The 18,533-nt window shown below is 32.9% G+C and overlaps 4 protein-coding genes across 5 annotated transcripts; 2 read left to right on the top strand and 2 right to left on the bottom strand.

Moving 5' to 3' along the window:
• Positions 1-58: 58 nt before the first annotated feature.
• Positions 59-1,766, bottom strand: LOC25500659 (uncharacterized). Of its 2 annotated transcripts, none has more exons than XM_039829382.1 (2): positions 1,648-1,766; positions 59-851 (listed from the first exon to the last, which is right to left on the bottom strand). In XM_039829382.1, exon 2 carries the CDS (start codon positions 604-606, stop codon positions 181-183), a length of 426 nt encoding a protein of 141 aa, XP_039685316.1. In that variant the 5' UTR covers positions 607-851; positions 1,648-1,766; the 3' UTR covers positions 59-180. The 2 variants fall into 2 exon arrangements, with proteins under 2 accessions (XP_039685316.1, XP_013444597.1); XM_013589143.3 differs by having other exon boundaries at positions 59-866.
• Positions 1,767-5,902: 4,136 nt separating this feature from the next.
• LOC25500660 (serpin-ZX) lies at positions 5,903-9,458 on the bottom strand. The gene is made up of 3 exons (XM_013589144.3): positions 9,349-9,458; positions 8,300-8,754; positions 5,903-6,915 (listed from the first exon to the last, which is right to left on the bottom strand). Exons 2-3 carry the CDS (start codon positions 8,720-8,722, stop codon positions 6,145-6,147), a joined length of 1,194 nt encoding a protein of 397 aa, XP_013444598.1. The 5' UTR covers positions 8,723-8,754; positions 9,349-9,458; the 3' UTR covers positions 5,903-6,144.
• A 1,498-nt stretch (positions 9,459-10,956) lies between these two features.
• LOC112417305 (glutathione S-transferase T3-like) lies at positions 10,957-11,922 on the top strand. Its single transcript, XM_024772852.1, has one exon. The coding sequence runs from the start codon at positions 10,957-10,959 to the stop codon at positions 11,920-11,922; it is 966 nt and encodes a 321-aa protein (XP_024628620.1).
• Positions 11,923-11,964: 42 nt separating this feature from the next.
• LOC112417306 (uncharacterized) lies at positions 11,965-12,900 on the top strand. Its single transcript, XM_024772853.1, has 2 exons — positions 11,965-12,166; positions 12,230-12,900. Exons 1-2 carry the CDS (start codon positions 11,965-11,967, stop codon positions 12,898-12,900), a joined length of 873 nt encoding a protein of 290 aa, XP_024628621.1.
• The last annotated feature ends 5,633 nt before the right edge of the window (positions 12,901-18,533 follow it).

The following is an 18,533-nucleotide window of genomic DNA, read 5'->3' on the forward strand; positions in this document are numbered from 1 at the left end:
TAAGGTTATATTAGTATATTTTAAAATGAACAAAATAGAATGAAGTTTTCATGTTAACAGAGGAAAAGAGCTTGAGTTCAAATTAGTATTCAAGTAACAGCTATGTAATGACATAAAAAATAAAGGACCTTCTACATTGATAACCTTATTCAATTGCAAAGACCCCATCTGTTTGTTCCTCTAACCAGTCCAAACATTCAACACAAGTCTCCTCATCTCATCCGCCATGAAATCCATCATATGTGCCATACGCACATCTTTCTCATACTGAAACTTAATAAACTCAATCAGCTCCTGGTCCAACTCCTTCACCTTCAACTTACTCTTAATAGTCTCAGCAACATACATATCATAGCATCTCTTCAATAGCTCTTGCTCATCCAACGGAACATACTGAGAAGCTGGGAGATAACAACTTTCAACCTCAGCTATCTCATTCTCCAGCTTTTTCTCCAGCAACACAATCTGACCACGGTGGTAAGCGATAACTGCTTCAATCTCTGCCATCCGCCTCTTCATCACATTCCATAACTCGGCTTTCTTCTGAAAATCATCGAGGATTTGAGACCCTTCTTTGGATTTGAGAAAGGAACAGAACTTCATCATTGTCGTGGGAGTACATTTACTGTTTTGAGCCCAGAAACCACGTTGAATCGCCAAGGTGATCACGGTGTCACAGACAATGTTGCTACTGATAAGAGTAATTGTCTTCACATTATCGATGAAACTCCTTGTGGTTATGAAGTGTTTTGCGAGCTCGGTTATTGTCCAGGTTTGAACTGGAATGCTAGTGTTCTCCAAGGGCAGGAGGACAAGCCTTAGATCTTCAGAGAGATCATTGCATGCTGTACCTGCCATGAGTTATGCTGTTGTGTGTAAATGGAAAGCGAAAAAGAATATAAGAAGGCGATCTTATGAGAGAGACAGATTAGATTATGGACAAACTGTTCAATATTTTAGGCATTGAGTTACACATATTCTAACTTGGGAAGTGGAAGTGTCGCATACTAGGTTAACTATAGGGTCCAACTTTTACACTTATCAATAAATTTAATTAAATGCAAATCTAAAAAACGTGTGCATTTTCAAATAGCTTGTTTTTTTTTCTTTTCTACAGATTCTGCATAATTAAAAGCATAATTTAAGAGTACACTACACAGATTCTTCTACATATCAGTAGTACACTGTACTGCATAATTTAATCAAAAGCTTGATTTGCAATAAACCTGAAATGTTGTGTTCCAATGTACACAACGTAATTATTAGTTTGCAAAATTGCAATGTTGTGGCTTCATGAAATTCATTCACTATTACCATATTCATATGTACACAACACAGCGTTACATACCTAAAAGGCTAAAAGCCTAAAACCATAACCAGATGCTTGCAATGTCAAGTGCTTCATGAAATTCATTCACAAGACTAATGTAGCATAAACATGAAAGTTGGATCACTTTCAATACAGAACATATAATACCATAGCATTTAGCAATAATTATTCTGAATTAGGGTTTGGAAAATTAAAATTAGGGATTATCAACAATTCTAAATTGCGGTTTGGAATTTGAATAATCAACTCATTCACCCATTAACAAATAACAACCATCATTAATAAAATAGAACAAATAACATAGAATTAGAACAAACCTGGAGGAGAGTGGAGAGGAGAAAGAATGAAAATGAAGGCAGACTGAGAGTTGAGAGAGGGAGTCAGGGGGGAGAAGCAAAGGAGGGAGAGTCGCTGGTAGAAAAGGAGAAGAGTTCTTCACGCGCCGAAAAAATAGAAACAAAACACTTGATTTTTTTTAGCCGTTAAAAAAAATCACAACTCGGGTTCACCATACATATTTTGTTGAGGAAATGTTTTGCAGCTTTTAAAAATCTAGATACAAATTTAACATATATGTTTCCATTGCTTACATAGACCGGTAAGAATATAAGTTGAAATTGCGCAAGTGAATATTATTCAAATTTCAAAGTGACTTCCGGTACATACATAAGATGCTTTGGTTCTCATGGGTTACATAGGGAATCAAAGTCGAGCTATATAGATAGATAGAAAGATAACATGCATAAAGGTACTTAACATAACAAGTGATGGCCATTTTCTTAATCTAACGACCTATAACCGCCCTAAAGTTGGTCGTAGAGAATCCAAGTTCTCTCTTATTCCCCTGGGTTTAGGTTTTAGATTGGAAGAAGCCTCCCTGTTCCTATATATTTTAACATAATCCAAGTTTCACATGATTTAATTTTGATCGAAAAATAAGAAAGAGGGGAAATAGATCTCCATTCTTTAGGAGTATAAATTTTCTCCTATCAATGAGTTTGATTCCATATTTGTTAGCATTGTCTGCAACATACTACATTATTTTCTAATTGCATTATTTTCTCCTAGAGTATAAGAGCTTAAGGAACTAGAAAGAGTACAACTAATTGAGTCCAGAAACCATGTTGAATTATACATCGTAAGGGACAACTTTCATATTGATAAAAGTGATTGTTTTGACATTTTTTATTAAACTCTCTGTTATAAAGTTTCGTGCTAGCTCGGTTGTTGTCCAAGTTTGAACTGGAATGCCGGTCATGTACTCCAAGTGTTGGAGGACCCGTCTTAGATCTTCAGAGAGATCCTTATAGGCAGTACCTGCCATTGCAATAGAGAAATGAGTGATGTTGTTCTTGATGTGTAGAACGAAGAGGCAAACAGAAGAGTATAAGAAGGTTACACATATTCTAACTTGGGAAGTGGAAGTATCGCATAATTTAACTTTAGGGTCCAACTTTACACTTATCAATAATTTTAGGTAAATGCAAATCGAGTAATACCTTAAATTCGTCCTTGAATTTTCACCAATCAATCAAATTCGTCCATGAATTTTGCGAAATATCTATTTAGTCCCCGAATTTACAAAATTTCAATCAAATCGGTTCCTCCGTGATGTGTGAATGGTTTGTTTAAATAGTACTGATTTTGTCTTTTGATTGTATAAGATGATGGTGAAAATTGTAAATTTTTTGTGTGGGTTGATGAAGCTGAAGAACTAAGTTATTTTAAAAACAATGGTGCTGATCATGGAAGAAATGCAAGGTTGATGGAGAAGCCACAGGATAATGTCAGAGAATGTTGATTGAGTTGTAATGAAAAGATGTTGTCAATGAATGAATCCAACCCTTCTGTCGAAAAAATTCAATCAAATTGGTCCTTCTATTGTATGTCTATCCATCGTATCGATCCCCAAATTAGTGAAAATACCATCAAATAAGTCCTTGAATTTTCACAACATATATCACTGTGATCCTTGGTGCATACATTTGCTGAACAAACTAAAAAGTAAAAGACAGACACTTTGATTGTAAAAAGACAGACATTTGTTGCATATCATCATAAATATATATTTGATGTTCATAAATCATTACATAGCCAAAAAAATAACATTACATAGCCATCAAGTCATTTAATGTTCTTGAGTCATTACATATCCAAAAAAACATAAATTAAACAAGTCCAAAAAGCATTAACGAAACTAGTCCAAAAACATAATTTAAACAAGCATCACTACTTTGGAAATCCTGAAGTTGGAATAAACTCCATGTATTGAGGTTGTGTAGAAGCGGATGACCCGTAATTTGGATTTGGAACTCTAATAACTCTAGGAGCAATTGGATTTTGTGGAGCAGGACCCCTCAGTGGTGTTTGTTTATGCCTGTCATTTGAAATCACTGGTCATCTCATGCCATATATCCTTGTATCCATTCCCTGCAAATAAAATCTATCATATCAGCCCTTAAATTATAACAATATCCATCAAATTAGTCCTTAAATTATGACAATAAGTGTTAAATTGATCCTTATAATAGAGGGGTATAATTGGAAACACAGAAGAAAAAAAAATGACACTGAAAAGTTAAATCTCGAATTTTTACCATTTCCATCAAATTAGTCCTTGTACACGTGGCTGCCTTGTTGACACGTGTACATGACAACACAACATGCAAGAAGACACATCATCACCACTAACGAAGCTTTTAGACGGAGGGACCATTTTGATGGACGTCTGTAAAATTCAGGGATTAAATAGATATTTCACAAAATTCAGGGACGAATTTAGCTAATTGATGAAGATTCAAGGACGAATTATAAGTATTACTCAATGCAAATCTAAATAAACGTGTGCATTTTCAAATGTGTTCTTTGTAATTTAACTTTAGGGTCCAATGTGTACACTTATCAACTTTATATATCTTTGGCTTGTATTTCAAAGATAATTTTTTTTCTTGGGTTCCTTAAATAATGTTTTTAAAACACTTGTTAGCAAGACCTTTTATTATATTAATTATTTAAGGTACCAACAAAAAGAAATTTTGATACTAGTAATTAGGGGTGAGAATATGTTAGGCTACCCAACATAGGCCTATGACTTGACCTATTTAAAGCCTAATTTGATCTCACATGTTTAATAAAATAGGTCATGCAAAAAAAGCCTATTAGACACGTCACACAGGCCTATTTATATATATATATATATATATATATATATATATATATATATATATATATATCACCTTCACACAATTTGATTATTTAGTTATATTGTGTTGGTGTGCTTAGACTTTCATAAGATTTGACCTATTTAGTATTAGGCATATTAGTGTCACTTAACTAGTCTATCTTCAAAAATAGACTGGTTCTTTACCCAAAAAATGGTCTTTTCTATTTTGAACATGTAAGAGTTTGTTAAGGTTTTAGATTGGAAGAAGCCTCCTTTTTCCTATACATTTTAACATAATCCAAGTTTCACATGATTTTCTGGCACATGAATTAATTTTGATGAAAAAAGGAGAGAGAGGGGAAATGAATGGTGATTATAAACTCATTTTGTTTCCCTTTCTCTTGTTTCTTGCTGATTGTCTTATTTTTCAAGCAGCTCCTTTATATCCATTTTCTCTGAAGTAGTAGCAGTAAAACAAACCTTGTAGTGCTAACATTCATAACAGGCTCAATGAAAGAAGACCATGCATATTTGACCTGAGAATTAGTAACATACTTCAATTACTAAAGGCCAGGGGACAAGGGATAGTTGAAGAAAAAGAAAACTTATATACATATAACTAAACCTTTTCCAAGTCAAATTTACTACCTTAAACATAAGTTGCAGCTTGTGTTGCTACAACACAAAACTAAATTTCTATCAAGACAGTGATATTTAAAATTTCATAAATATACATAAACCTATATCTAAAAAGAACTATTTTAGCCAAATGTTAACATTTTTAAAGATTAAATTATGAATATTCATTTCTAATATCAAATAGATCTTCATATATTTCTTAAGTTTTTTGTTTATTTGTTTCGGTATTTTATGACAAAACTGAATCACTAAATAAAATTCTTATTTTGAAAAATTGAAAGAACGAAATGAGTTATAACTTTTTTCCTTTTAATAAACTAGAATCTAAATTTGTCAGCATCATCATCCGCAATATAACTAAATTAACCATGATGTAATGACAAACAAAAAAAAGTGCATTCTACATATTACAACATTTTTTAATTGCAAGATTGGAAAAAAGCAAACATGAAACATGTTGCATGGTTCTCCTGGAGATTAAGGAACTAGAAAGAGTGCATCATACACAAAAGCTCCAATTCAACAAATTGGACAGACTCCATCTGTTTTGTTCCTCTCATCAATCCAAACTTTCAACCAGTTCATGATTCAACTCCCTCACTTTCTCTTCTCCACTCTCAATAGTCTCATCAACATACATTTTAGAGCATCACTTCAATAACTCTTTGTTCATCCAATGGAACATACTTAACCAGGCACATATAACAACTCTCACCAACATCAACTACTTACATTTCTAAATATGATAATATGCATCAAAATAATAATTTATGATCTAAAAAATAACAGATAATAACCTCAATTAAGATCGTATCAAAACATAAATTAACCTCAAAAGAAATAACATAAAAACTAAGATAATCTTAATCTATTTGTCCCACAATTAGATCATGTCAGAAACACTAAACTATCTCTTATTAAAAAAAATGCATTCCTTTCAACAAAAAAAAAATAATGAGCTCCCCTCGCTTTCTATGAGTGATGCAATTGATTGCGGTTTGAGAAGTTAAGATCACCCAACAAGAGGATTGAGAACCTGTCCGGCAAAGATGATTGTTTGGGTCGAATCTTCTCTAATTAGAAATAGGAAAGGGTGATCGGCTATAAAGTCTATTCCAGTTGGCGCACACAAGACCCCTATTTTAGCATTGGCTGTAGCAGCTTCAGTGCCTTCCTCATTTACTTCAATGGTAGACTTGTGAAATATGTTGGAAACAGAAAAGTCTTGACCTTCAAGAGAGTCCACCATTTTTGTCAAACCTCCAGAAGAGAAAGGTAAAATCACTCCTAGCTCCTTCATCATTCGAGAAGTTTCAAGCCCAAATGAAAATTTGAATCTTGGAATTTGGAAATTACCTACTTTCACTCGTTTATAAGGAAGCTTGGGCTCTAGGAACTCAAATTCAGAAGCCACCTTTTCAACCATAGCCGATAGTCCACCTTTTGCATTTGGAAGAAAAATGTACATAGAGAATTGTCGCTTATCTCCACCTTGCTCATAAGGGAGACAAAGCACTTTAAAACCATCAAAAGCTCTAATAAACTGATCAAGGTTGGTGCTCATAAAGGGAACTTTGACTGAGCTGCCATTCAGAAGGTGAAAATCATAGTTTTCGGTATTATAATCAAAAAATTGATCAACCCATTCTCCTTTAAAATATAGTGCATTAGCAAAGATGAGTCTGGTTAAGTTGTTGACCGACCCTTCAGGAAGAATTTCTTTAATAAGGCCGTATGTTTCTTTTTCAGCCCATAAATTCACCTCTTTAGTCACTTCAATAGCCTTAAATAAAATATCAAATTTAAAAATCAGTTATTCAAATAGATCAGTTGAATTCTTTTCACAAGTATTTCGATAAAAGAGATTAACTTTCTCGTAGTCTAATTTTCACATATTGCGGTGCTAAATTAGTTGGACGCTATAAAACAAGAGGAAAGTTGCATTCATCAATTATTATTTATATTCTTTGAATGACTATCATCAATTGTTTACATAGAAATTGATACTTGCTACTCTAGAATCATTTTGGTCGAATAGTTGTATGCTAAAATAGACAAGGGTATTAATACAAATCACTTTTCCCTTCTAGATAAACACAGAGCTGTAACTTTAAAATCCTACTCAAATGGCTAGTTTTAGCCTTTAATTCTTTTGGAGAAGCATGTCTAAATGCTAAGTCCTAAACAAAGGGAAAAATCTTTTAATATGAATGAATTAGTTTAAGTATTATCACAGTCGGTTCAACCTTGAACCAGTAAGACTCAATTTGACCATCCAACCTAGCCAATTAAGCATAAATCAACATCGACATATTTTCATGTTTCTCAACAACATTTTCCTTAGTTGACTTATTTATGAGTAGTATGAAATGCATATATTATCTCATATTATCTATTGGAAAATACTTCATCGACACTCATACACTCCATCTACACCTTGAGAGAGAAATAAATAGACTGCTGTGACAGATATGATAAGTTAAAGATGTGATAGAAAGAGAGAGATAGCGAGATAATGAGAAATTGAATTGATGTGGGAAGGTAGGGATATCCAAATATAATCACCCTAAATTTGTTTATCTCTGAAAATTAGAATGTTCGGTAGCATATTTGTGCTCATCAACATCACCCCTGAATCCTCTCAAAAAAACATCACCCCATATTTGTGTGGTGTGCATAATATTCTTTAAATTTGGGATATACACTATTCAATCTTACTTAGAAGGGAAAGATTGTTATTACTATTAACCCTTTGAAGAACCATGTTAAAAGGAGAAAATGATTCATCTTTAGGACACTAGGTCTTTAGAAGCTTTAGCATCATATCATCAACCAACTAGCCAGAAGTTTTAGGATATGGATACTATCACAAACTATTTCTGTATTTCATTCCACTCCATTACATCAGGTCCGTGGATGATTTTACATTTCCATCACGCACTTCATCCATTTAAGCAAGAACGGAGAACCGACTCTCAACTAAATGCTTACTATTTATTAGTGACGAACAACACAAAAGCTTCAAATAGAAAATAAAATTTGCTCTAAATTAGGTTATGAAATAAAATAAACTAATTGTTTGTGAAGGTAGAGATCCATTAATTAATCAATTAACACAAAATAAAAGCACAGCATGGATAGCAATGAAAAGAGCGACACAAACATACCTTGTTTATGAAATCAACAGAAGCGAGAGTGGCCTTATAATCGGTAGACATGGTTTCTTGGAAGGAAGGTTGAAGAGAAAGGTTTTTCTCCACCCATACACCATTGGCGAAAGAGAGGCGAGGACCACCGGAAGAAGCTGCATCTTTGAGGAGGACAGAAAGGAGATGAGAGACGAAGGAGTTGAGATGATCGATGGATTTGAAACGGAGGAAGTCGAGAAGCTGTTGTTGAGTAGGACCCTCAGAGCCAGCAGCGATGATACTGAGAACAACTTGGAGAGACAATGGTGAAAAGACGACGTTGTTGTCTGATTCTTTTGAGAAGAGATGTTTGGCGACCGTGAGGGAAACTTTCGCATGGTTGGTGCTTGATTGATCAAGGTGAGCCATTGTTTGTTTTTTTTGTTTTTTTTTGCGAACCATTGTTTGTTAATTTCCTTCTTTTGATTTTCCAACTGTACCAGAAAAGAATCACAGGGAGAGAAACACTTCCATGAGGAACACAACAATGCAGTAATTGAAATTTAACAGAACGCATAAGTGAAAACTTTCACGAGTAAACCACTAAACTTTAACTAATCGCTAGACGCTGTAAGGACACTCTCAAATAAGTTCTTGAGATTATGAATATATCGAATTAGTTTCTGACTCGGTCAAATTTTACTCATGTAGTCATTCTTAAAACACGGCATGGGATCAATTGATGATAAACGGTTAAATTTAAGGACCAAGCTTGACATTTTAATAGAATATCTTTTGAAAATATTCATAATCTCATGGACATACATAATACATACTAGAGTGTCTTATAATTTGACGGTTGATTTAACTGAAAATTAACAAACATGAATCAAAATTGTGAGAGTAAATTAATCTGTTAAACAAATAAACAAATGCATGTACATAGGTATGATTTTATGAATCAAATTCGATTAGGTTTTGAAATTTGAAAACAAGGTATAACCCTAATATCTAAATTCGGGAAACAGAAGAATGATATAGAAAAATAATTTAAAATAAAAGAGTAATAGAGAGAGTGAAGAAATAACCTTGAATCGGAATCGGAATCGAAATCGTGGAAAGACGGTGAAGTTTAATTGATGTCACTGTTAGTTAACTTATATAGAAATTTTGGTGGGCTTTAAACCTTTTGTCCCAATATTTTGCCCTAAAAGATATCAAAATTAAATATATTTTTTGAGCAACAAAATTAAATATATGATTTCATCCAAAAATAAAAACAAATAAAGGATATGGCAAAATTGAATAAATTAAATTTTGGCAAAGTAGATGTCACTGTATATTATAAGCAAAAATCAACTTTTTAATTTGTTTAATAAACTATGTATTTGGTCTATATTATTCACCAAATACATAATTTATTCAATGAACATAAAAAATTAATTTTACTAATAATAATGACCAACTGGTCATGGCGAATCAGAATGGTTTTCAAACATTATCATTGTGTTGTTATTTCTTCAAACCATTTCATAGGTCGCGAGACGAATTGGTTCAATATCAACTCATTTGTTCTTTATTTCTTTCAAAAAAAAAAACTCATTTGTTCTTTACTTGGCTTTTCCTTCTTTGATCTTAAAAAAGTGCTACAAAATGTATTAGAAAAAGGGTGAAAGTGCAAGAAATCTTTAAAAACACTACAAAATGTATTGGCAAAAGAGTGAAAGTACAAGAAATTCATATTGATCTAACTTTCTCATATATACACAAAATTTGAGGTTTTCATTAGATTTGTTACAATAAGCAGTTAATAAGTACTCTAAAATATATAAGTAAAATCACATAATTTTTTGACACTTATCACAAGTGTAGGCCATTGTTGCAGCCATCCGTCATGACCTTTGTATGGGGAATGGTTTGGGGAGGTGGCTACGAGTGTAGCTATGTGCAACAATTACCTATAGCACCTTAGGGGTTTAGATAATTTTTAAACTCCTTTTGCACCTTTCTCGTGATTTTTTCGATTATTTGTCACTCTTACATGGCAATGAAGAACCTAAGAGCACAAATATCGGCAGTGTCTTTTGGCACATAAGGTCCACGTGTGGCTACTAGTGTCAGGAAAGGCATGGATAATTGCATAACAGTTGGTATCTTTTCTTGGCTACGGTTCCAAATTCTACCACTGTGTCTTAAAGCAATTCTTTCTCTTCCTCACACACATTTTGAAATAAATCAATTAAACAATAAATGAAGATATTATTTACCATTATAATTGTTACCAACTACTTCATATTACCGTTCTCTGAATATTTTTATAACCGTTGCAACTTTTTCTTACCGTTGCACATATCTCTGAAGATTTTATTTACCATTATAATTGTTACCAACACACTTTTTCTTCTTTAGTCAAAAAAACACACTTTTTCTTCTAAACATTTCATTTGCCAATGAACCCCAACCACAATAATTCTTGGTCCAACTACTTGCAAAATGGTGGCATTCCTCCATGCATCCAAAATCAACAAAATGTCTCCTACTTTGAAAATGCATCCAATAACCCAAACTCACATCATAAACCAAATTTTCAAAATCATATTTTTATCCCAAATCCACACATTGGAAATTATCCATATCATACACCACGTTATCCATACCACTATCAACATTTTTTATCTCAATCAACTAGTCCCACCATGTCTCATGAAATTCAAATGAATAATAGTGGTGTCCAATTAAATGATCAAGAGATTGAAACACCACAACCTTGCACTCAAGATGGCTTGAAAACAAATAATCTTGGTGAAGAAGTTGGAGCTACATCGGTTGCGAAAGATTCGAAAACAAGATTTCAACCAAAGGAGGATGAACTTCTCATTCAATCATGGCTCAATATTTCAAAGGATCCAATTGTTGGAAATGATCAAAGAGGAGATAGTTTTTGGAAGAGGATTGGTGAAGCTTATAACAACCATCGCGACAAGAATTTTCAAGAGAGAAAACCGACGGCACTTAAAGGTCGATGGCACAAAAAAATCAATCCAAGAATTTCAAAGTTTGTTGGGTGCTACAAAGATGTTGTCGCTCTAAAGAAAAGTGGTGCCTCCGAGAGCGACAACATTTCGGCTGCAAAAGATATTTATTACCAAGATGTACATGAACATTTCACACTTGAGAATGCATGGAAATTATTGAGAGATGAACCGAAATGGCTTGCGGGTTGTGCATTGGAACCGTCCACAAAAAGAACAAAGAATTCAGCTTCTGGAGCATATTCGGCATCTTCTAACCCACCAACACCAACAAGCGAATACAATCCACCACAACGTCCTATTGGACAAAAGGTGGCAAAAAGGAAGGGAAAAGAAAAGCTTGTGGAAATTTCTACTCCCAAATTTGATACTTTGAAAGATGACTTCAACAAAAAATATGAATTAATGTCAGGGTTTGTACGTGATTATGCACGTTTTGAGAGTGAAAAAATTGAGATAGAGAGAAAAAGGGTTGATGCCGAGTTGCAAAGAGTTGAGAATGATAGGGAAAGGTCGAAGATCAATGATTTACAAATACTCACAAAGGATACATCAAATATGAATCCAAGACAACTACAAGATTATGAATTTTTGTGTGGCGTGATTAGAGATAAATATGGACTTAATTGATATTATTATATATATGTTTACCTTATTTAAATTTTTTTAGGGATGTTTGTTGGATTTAGTTATTATGTATTTTGGAATTATTGTGTGGATGACTATTTGAGAATTGGTGAATCCACGACACTAAAATGTGTTGATAAGTTTACAAGAGGTGTGATTAGTGTATTTGGGCCACAATACTTGCGAAAGCCAACCACCGAAGATATTGAACGTCTACTGCAGATGGGGGAGGCACGTGGTTTTCCAGGTATGCTAGGGAGTATTGATTGTATGCATTGGGAATGGAAAAATTGCCCAGTTGCATGAAAAGGGCAATATGTTCGAGGTGATCATGGTAAACCCACTGTTATGCTTGAAGCAGTTGCTTCACAAGACCTATGGATTTGGCACGCATTCTTTGGGGTAGCGGGTTCAAACAACGATATCAATGTGTTGAACCAACCTGATGTCTTCAACAATGTTATGCAGGGGCGAGCTCCTGAGGTCCATTTTTCAGTTAATCGTACAGAATACAACATGGGGTATTATCTATCAGATGGCATTTATCCTGAATGGGCAACATTTGTGAAAAGCATCCCAATGCCACAAGGGGATAAGAGAAAATTATTTGCCCAACACCAAGAAGGTGCTCGAAAGGATATCGAACGAGCGTTTGGAGTTCTCCAATCCCGATTTGCGATCATACGTAACCCAGCTCGATCTTGGCACTTGGATGCACTTAAACATATAATGGATACGTGCATCATATTACACAACATGATTGTTGAAGATGAACGTGCAACATATGGTGGAACCTTTGATTATTCTTATGATCATCTAGGCAATGGCCCGACTGCACCACCAGATGATTCTAATAATGATTTTCAAGAGTTCTTGCGTAGAAGACACAATGTTCGCGATAAGCAAATTCATCGACAACTTCAACAAGACTTAATAGAACATATATGGGAACGTTTTGGGCATGAGAATATTCACATCTAGAAATTATTTTAAATGTTGATGTATTTTTTTAACGTTTATGTTTTTTTTTTTTAATTTTGTGCTAGTAGTTTATTTTAACGTTTATGTGTTTTTTAGCGTATTTTCGTATAACTTATTTGTGTCAAGTAGTACGTTATTTAATATATTTTTATTTGATTTTATTTATTTTTTGGATATTTTAATTCATTTTGAGTATATTGTGAGATACATTTTATATATTTTGATTATACATTTTATATATTAATGTAAAATATAATTTGAAATATATTGTAAGATTAGTGGGACCCATTATAAGTTTTGTAAGAATGGTATGGATGTTTAGAAAATGTAGTTGAGTGGTTTAAATAATTGAAAAGTGTGAAGTAATATAAAGTATTACTGGGACCCATTTATACCACCCATGTAGAGTGGCATGGATGTGGGTCCTCTAATTGATTCATTTCCATATCTCTATACCTCCCAACTGATACACCATCCTTATTTGAAACTGACCGAACCACCTTGATCTAATCTTACCCCAAAAGAATTTTCGGGCCCATTTGTTTCATATTTTTTTCACAATTTTTTTTTTTCCTTAAAAAAATCACTTTTTTCATTTTTAAGTGTTTGTTTAGGATTTTTAAAAAAATCTATTTCGACCCTAAAATGAAAAGCTATTAGGGTTAGCTTTTCTCAAAATCTATTTTTTTCAACAACAAAGAGATAACACATGTGCATGTTAGAATTCTTTTTTTTTAAATGGATTTTTATGAATAATAGGCAAACACAAATAACTTTAGATTTTTTTTTAAAATCTCTAAATTCTTTTGACACAAAATCTTTTTTTTTTTTAAGTTGAAACAAACGCACCCTTAATCTTGAGTTGAAAAGTAAGACAAGATCGCCTTCTTTGAGTTCTCTTCTTAAGTTATGCTTGTCATACCATCTTTTTGTTCTCTTCTTGTAAAGCTTCACATTTTCATAACTGTTTAGTCTCAATTCATCAAGCTCATTTAGTTTAAGCTATCTCGTTAAGATTTATAGCCTTTATTGCCCAATATGTCTTGTGCTCAAGCTCAAGTGGAAGATGACAATACTTCTCATAAATTAATTTGTAAGGAGTCATACCAATAGGAGTTTTGTAAAGTTCTAACTGTCCGGTAAACCCAAAGTGCATCGTCAAGCTTCATATCCCAATCTTTTCTTGACATAGAAACGGTTTTCTCCAAAATGCTTTTGATTTCTCTATTTGAGACCTCCACTTACCCACTAGTTTGAGGATGATATGCTTTGCAACGCAGTATTTTACTCCAAACTTCCTCAAAAGATTTTCAAATTATAAAGATTAATACTGAAACATGTCCATGCCAATAAAACTAGGCCATGAATATATGATCTGAGGATTGGTTATATACTCCATTTACTGAAAGCTAGGGAGTATGAATAATTTAAAGGTAAAAAAAACTATATATAACTTTGATTAATCGCTGCTGAACATTTTCCAGATCAATTTACCTGCTTAAATCATCTATTACAATATACAAAGGGAGTACACTATTTATTCAAAATAAAATAAAGAGATACACTCTTTTTTGCTATTTCTTCTTTCTTTTTTACCCTTCGCTTAAACTATTTATCTTTATCATCACTTTTATAATATTATTTAACTTATCAATTAAAAAATGGGTTAAATCCCATAAAAAAAAAAAAGGAATAATCTACACAACAATAGAAGTAACAAGGACAATATTGATCCCTATTAAAAGAAATCATTTTAACCTTATATGAAAAAAAATTGTGTTAACATTTTTCCTTCCCACCCATCACTTAATTATTTTTTACTATTTTATCGTTTATTGTCGATGAAAGCAGAAAGACAACCATGTCAGTGCTCATCTTGACGCTAGTAAACATAAACCTTATATCTAAAAAAAGAACTAATTTAGCATATTATTGACATTTTTAAAGATAAAATTGTGAATTTTCATTTCTAATATCAAATAGATCCCCATATTTTTTTTTTAAGGATTTGTTTGTTATTTTATTTTATAGTGAGCATAATGAAATAGAATTCTCAATCTATTGTTGGGAAAAATACATGATGAAATGAATTATAAATTTTTTGGGAATTTCTTTTTTCACCATTCTCTCTTCTAGCGTATCTTATTTGGATTATAAAATCCAAAAAATTGGAGGATTTCTAGGGGATTTAACATGTTTTAGAGTGTTTTGGAGAGCGTTTACACTTCTCGAATTATAAAACCTGAAATATGTAGGACACGTGAGAAACTAACATGATGGGAATAGAAACTTCTACTTTTTTTTCCTTCAAACATTTTGAGTTCATATTAGTTAGATTGTCTGCACTCTCCAATTCAAATAACCAGATGTAATGACAAAAACAAGAGGAGCTTCTACATATCACAACATGTTTTAATTACAAAGATTTGAGAAAGCAAACATCTAGCATGGTTCTCCAACCGAATAGAGAGATTAAGAAACTAAAAATAGTACAATCAAGGTGCTACAAAGGCACCATCGATACACATACAAACACGGGATACAACACTAAAACCGATAATAATTTGAGAAAATGAACTAACAGAACAATATCACATGTGTTGGTGTTGTATTTGTGTCAGACACAAGACACGCCTTTGGTCGGTGCATCAGATATAAGGTGAGACCCCATCTATTTTGTTCCTCTCATCAACCCACACTTTCAACGTAGCTTTCCTATTCTCATTAGCCATGAAATCATGCATATGTACCATACGCACAGCTTCCCCATACTTAGACTTCACAATTTCAATCAGCTCATGATTCAACTCCCTAACCTTCTCTCCACTCTCATTAGCCTCATCAACATACATCTTATAGCATCTTTTGAGTAACTCTTCTTCATACAAGGGAACATACTTAGAAGCTGGGACATAACATCTCTTGACCTCAACTATCTCGGTCTCCAGTTTTCTCTCCAGCAACACAATCTGACGATGTTTTTCAGCGATATCAGCTTCAATCTCCACTCTCCGCCTCTTCCTCGCAGCTGCCAACTCCAATAGTTGTTGTTTCAGCATTGACACATCTGTCAAATCAGCAACATGGAGACCATATAGTTTTGCTTTTTTATGAAGTTTTGCTTTCTTGTGAAAACCAGCTAGGATTTTAGACCCTTCATTGGATTTGAGGAAGTCACAGAACTTCATCATGGTTTTTGGAGTACAATGACTGTTTTCAGTCCAGAAACCGCGTTGAATTGCTAGGGACATAACATCGTCACGGACAAGATTGTTCGTGATGACGTTGATTACTTTGACATTGGAGATTAAACGCTTGGGATGTATAAAGTGTTGGTTGAGTTCAGTTGTTGTCCAAGTTTGAACTGGAATGTCGGTGTCTTTGAAGGGTTGTAGGGCTAGCTTTAGGTCTTCAGTGAAATCCTTAGGTGCAAATGGATTGAAGATGCTGTGCATGCTAGTTGAATCATCAGTACCTGCCATGTTTACACAGGAAAAGAGAAATGGAAGATGTTGTGTGTGTATAAAGAGAGCAAAGAGGAAAGCAAAGAAGAGACAGAGTTGATTATGGAGAAACGGTTCAATTTTTTTAGTATTGGGTTGTACATATTCTAAGTGGGGAAGCATCACATATTAAATGAGATTGTTCATCTTCATGTTTCTTCCAATTTAAGCATGAGTTCAAATATAACCATTTATTGCTAGAGGTTAAACGTGTGCATTTAGTTTTAAGTCATAAAATATGTTACTTTTTTCGATCAAACTCATTTGAAAAGTGTTCATGTGAACGTTTATTTGGTAGGTTTAAATTCATCTCTCAAAACTAGGATTTATAGGTGTATTATTCAATCTTAGTTTGAAACAAATTGATCGATTATTTGTTTTATAATGTTGATGGAAAAAGTGTCTAATATTTTTTTTTAGGGATAAATGTCTGTAAAATTATGATTGAATTGAGAAACAATAAAAAGAAAATGTACTATATAAGTAGTCATGTTTGATGCAAACACTTTTGAACGCTACACCTCAATGTCAAATGGTTATTTAAGCAGTTTTGAACAATGTTGGATGAAAAATGGATCAATTTATTACAAAATAATGCAAAACTAAAAGTACGAACGTAAAACTTAAACTAACATAATGCAATTAAGAATTTATTGAAAAGAAGGACATCATCAAATATAGCATCTCTCAAAAAAAAAATCAAATATAGTAAAAATAGTTTAATTTGATTATATTAAAAATATCAAGTATAAATATATTTTTGTTTATATTCGCCGTCAAAGGGAAAATTCGGTCTCACGACTAAGGGGGCGTTTGTTTTTGGGAAACACAAATTATTCCCAGGAATAACATACCCGGGAATGAAAATATGAAAATTTGATTCTTGGGTATTTGTTAAAAAAAGTGTTTGTCAAATAACTTGACATTCCTGGAAAAATTGGAAGTTACAATTTTTTTTCCCATCTCTTTACATAGGAATAAATTCATGGGAATAATGGAAGTTATGGGAAGTTACTCCATTCCCAGGAACCTTTATACTCAAGAATATTTTTTTCTCAACCTCATAACAAACATGGGTATAATTATTCCCTAGCCATGTATTTCCGGGAATGTCATTCTTAACCTTGAAACAAACACCCCTAAGAGAGTGTTCCAATCAACTAAGGTTCAACAAAAACTAAAGAAAAGTCTCTTTTCTATTGCCCTTATTATTTTACTAACATAATGTCAGTTTTATATGATTTGATTTTGATGAAAATATGAGAAAAAGAGAGGAAATGAATGGTGATTTTGTGACTCTACTTGGCATTTTCATATCATTACCAGTTTTATATTATTTTACTAACATAATGCCAGTTTCATATCATTACCTACTTGGCATTTTTCCCTCACATCATGTCTTCTCTTGGCAATTCAACAAAATGAACAGACTCCATCTGTATTGTTGTTCCTCTCATCAATCCAAACTTTCAACACAGCTTTCCTATTCTCACCATACACACATCTATCCACTCTCATTCTCATTAGCCTCATCAACATACATCTTATAACATCTCTTCTAACTCTTGTTCACCCAATGGAACATACCGTGTAAATGAATATTCATTACACGAATAATATGATATTTGTGTGTTCTCTATTGGATAAATATGATATTTATCCCTAAAAAAAAAATGATATTTGTGTCCACTCCATATTACGTGGATATACACTAGACGGATAATTGATGAATTTTGAGGTATCTGTATCCATGATTATATACAAATATCTATGGATAATTTTAACAACAAAAGTTCATCACATTTATTTTCTTATTTTTAAACAAACAAATAAAGGTTCATCAACTTCCATAAAAAAATGTGTTTTCATTTTAAACTGAGTAAAATTTATGTAATTTACTTAGCTTAATAACGAGTATTGATATTCGTGGGCACAAATACTACCTTCGTTCCTTGTTAACTATCACTTTTTGACATTTTACACAAATCAAGATACGCAATAAATGTTACTTTTTCTTATACAATAATTTATACTTTTACTATAATAACCTTAGTCATTTAATATCTTATTTCATATATTTCTCTCTCCACAATAAATAATGGTATTGTTGGTAAAACAACATTTATTGTT

The sequence above is a fragment of the Medicago truncatula genome, chromosome 8 (assembly GCF_003473485.1).
Source record: "Medicago truncatula cultivar Jemalong A17 chromosome 8, MtrunA17r5.0-ANR, whole genome shotgun sequence".
Taxonomy (NCBI): Eukaryota; Viridiplantae; Streptophyta; class Magnoliopsida; order Fabales; family Fabaceae; genus Medicago; species Medicago truncatula.

Coding starts and splice junctions, on each gene's coding strand:
- LOC112417306 (XM_024772853.1), top strand. CDS start 11,965: ATGTTTGTTGGATTTAGTTATTATGTATTTTGGAATTATTGTGTGGAT. Junction 12,167..12,229: donor GGAGGCACGTGGTTTTCCAG/GTATGCTAGGGA, acceptor TTGCATGAAAAG/GGCAATATGTTCGAGGTGAT.
- LOC25500660 (XM_013589144.3), bottom strand. CDS start 8,722: ATGGTTCGCAAAAAAAAACAAAAAAAACAAACAATGGCTCACCTTGAT. Junction 6,916..8,299: donor CTGTTGATTTCATAAACAAG/GTATGTTTGTGT, acceptor ATTTTATTTAAG/GCTATTGAAGTGACTAAAGA.
- LOC112417305 (XM_024772852.1), top strand. CDS start 10,957: ATGTCTCATGAAATTCAAATGAATAATAGTGGTGTCCAATTAAATGAT.
- LOC25500659 (XM_013589143.3), bottom strand. CDS start 858: ATGGCAGGTACAGCATGCAATGATCTCTCTGAAGATCTAAGGCTTGTC.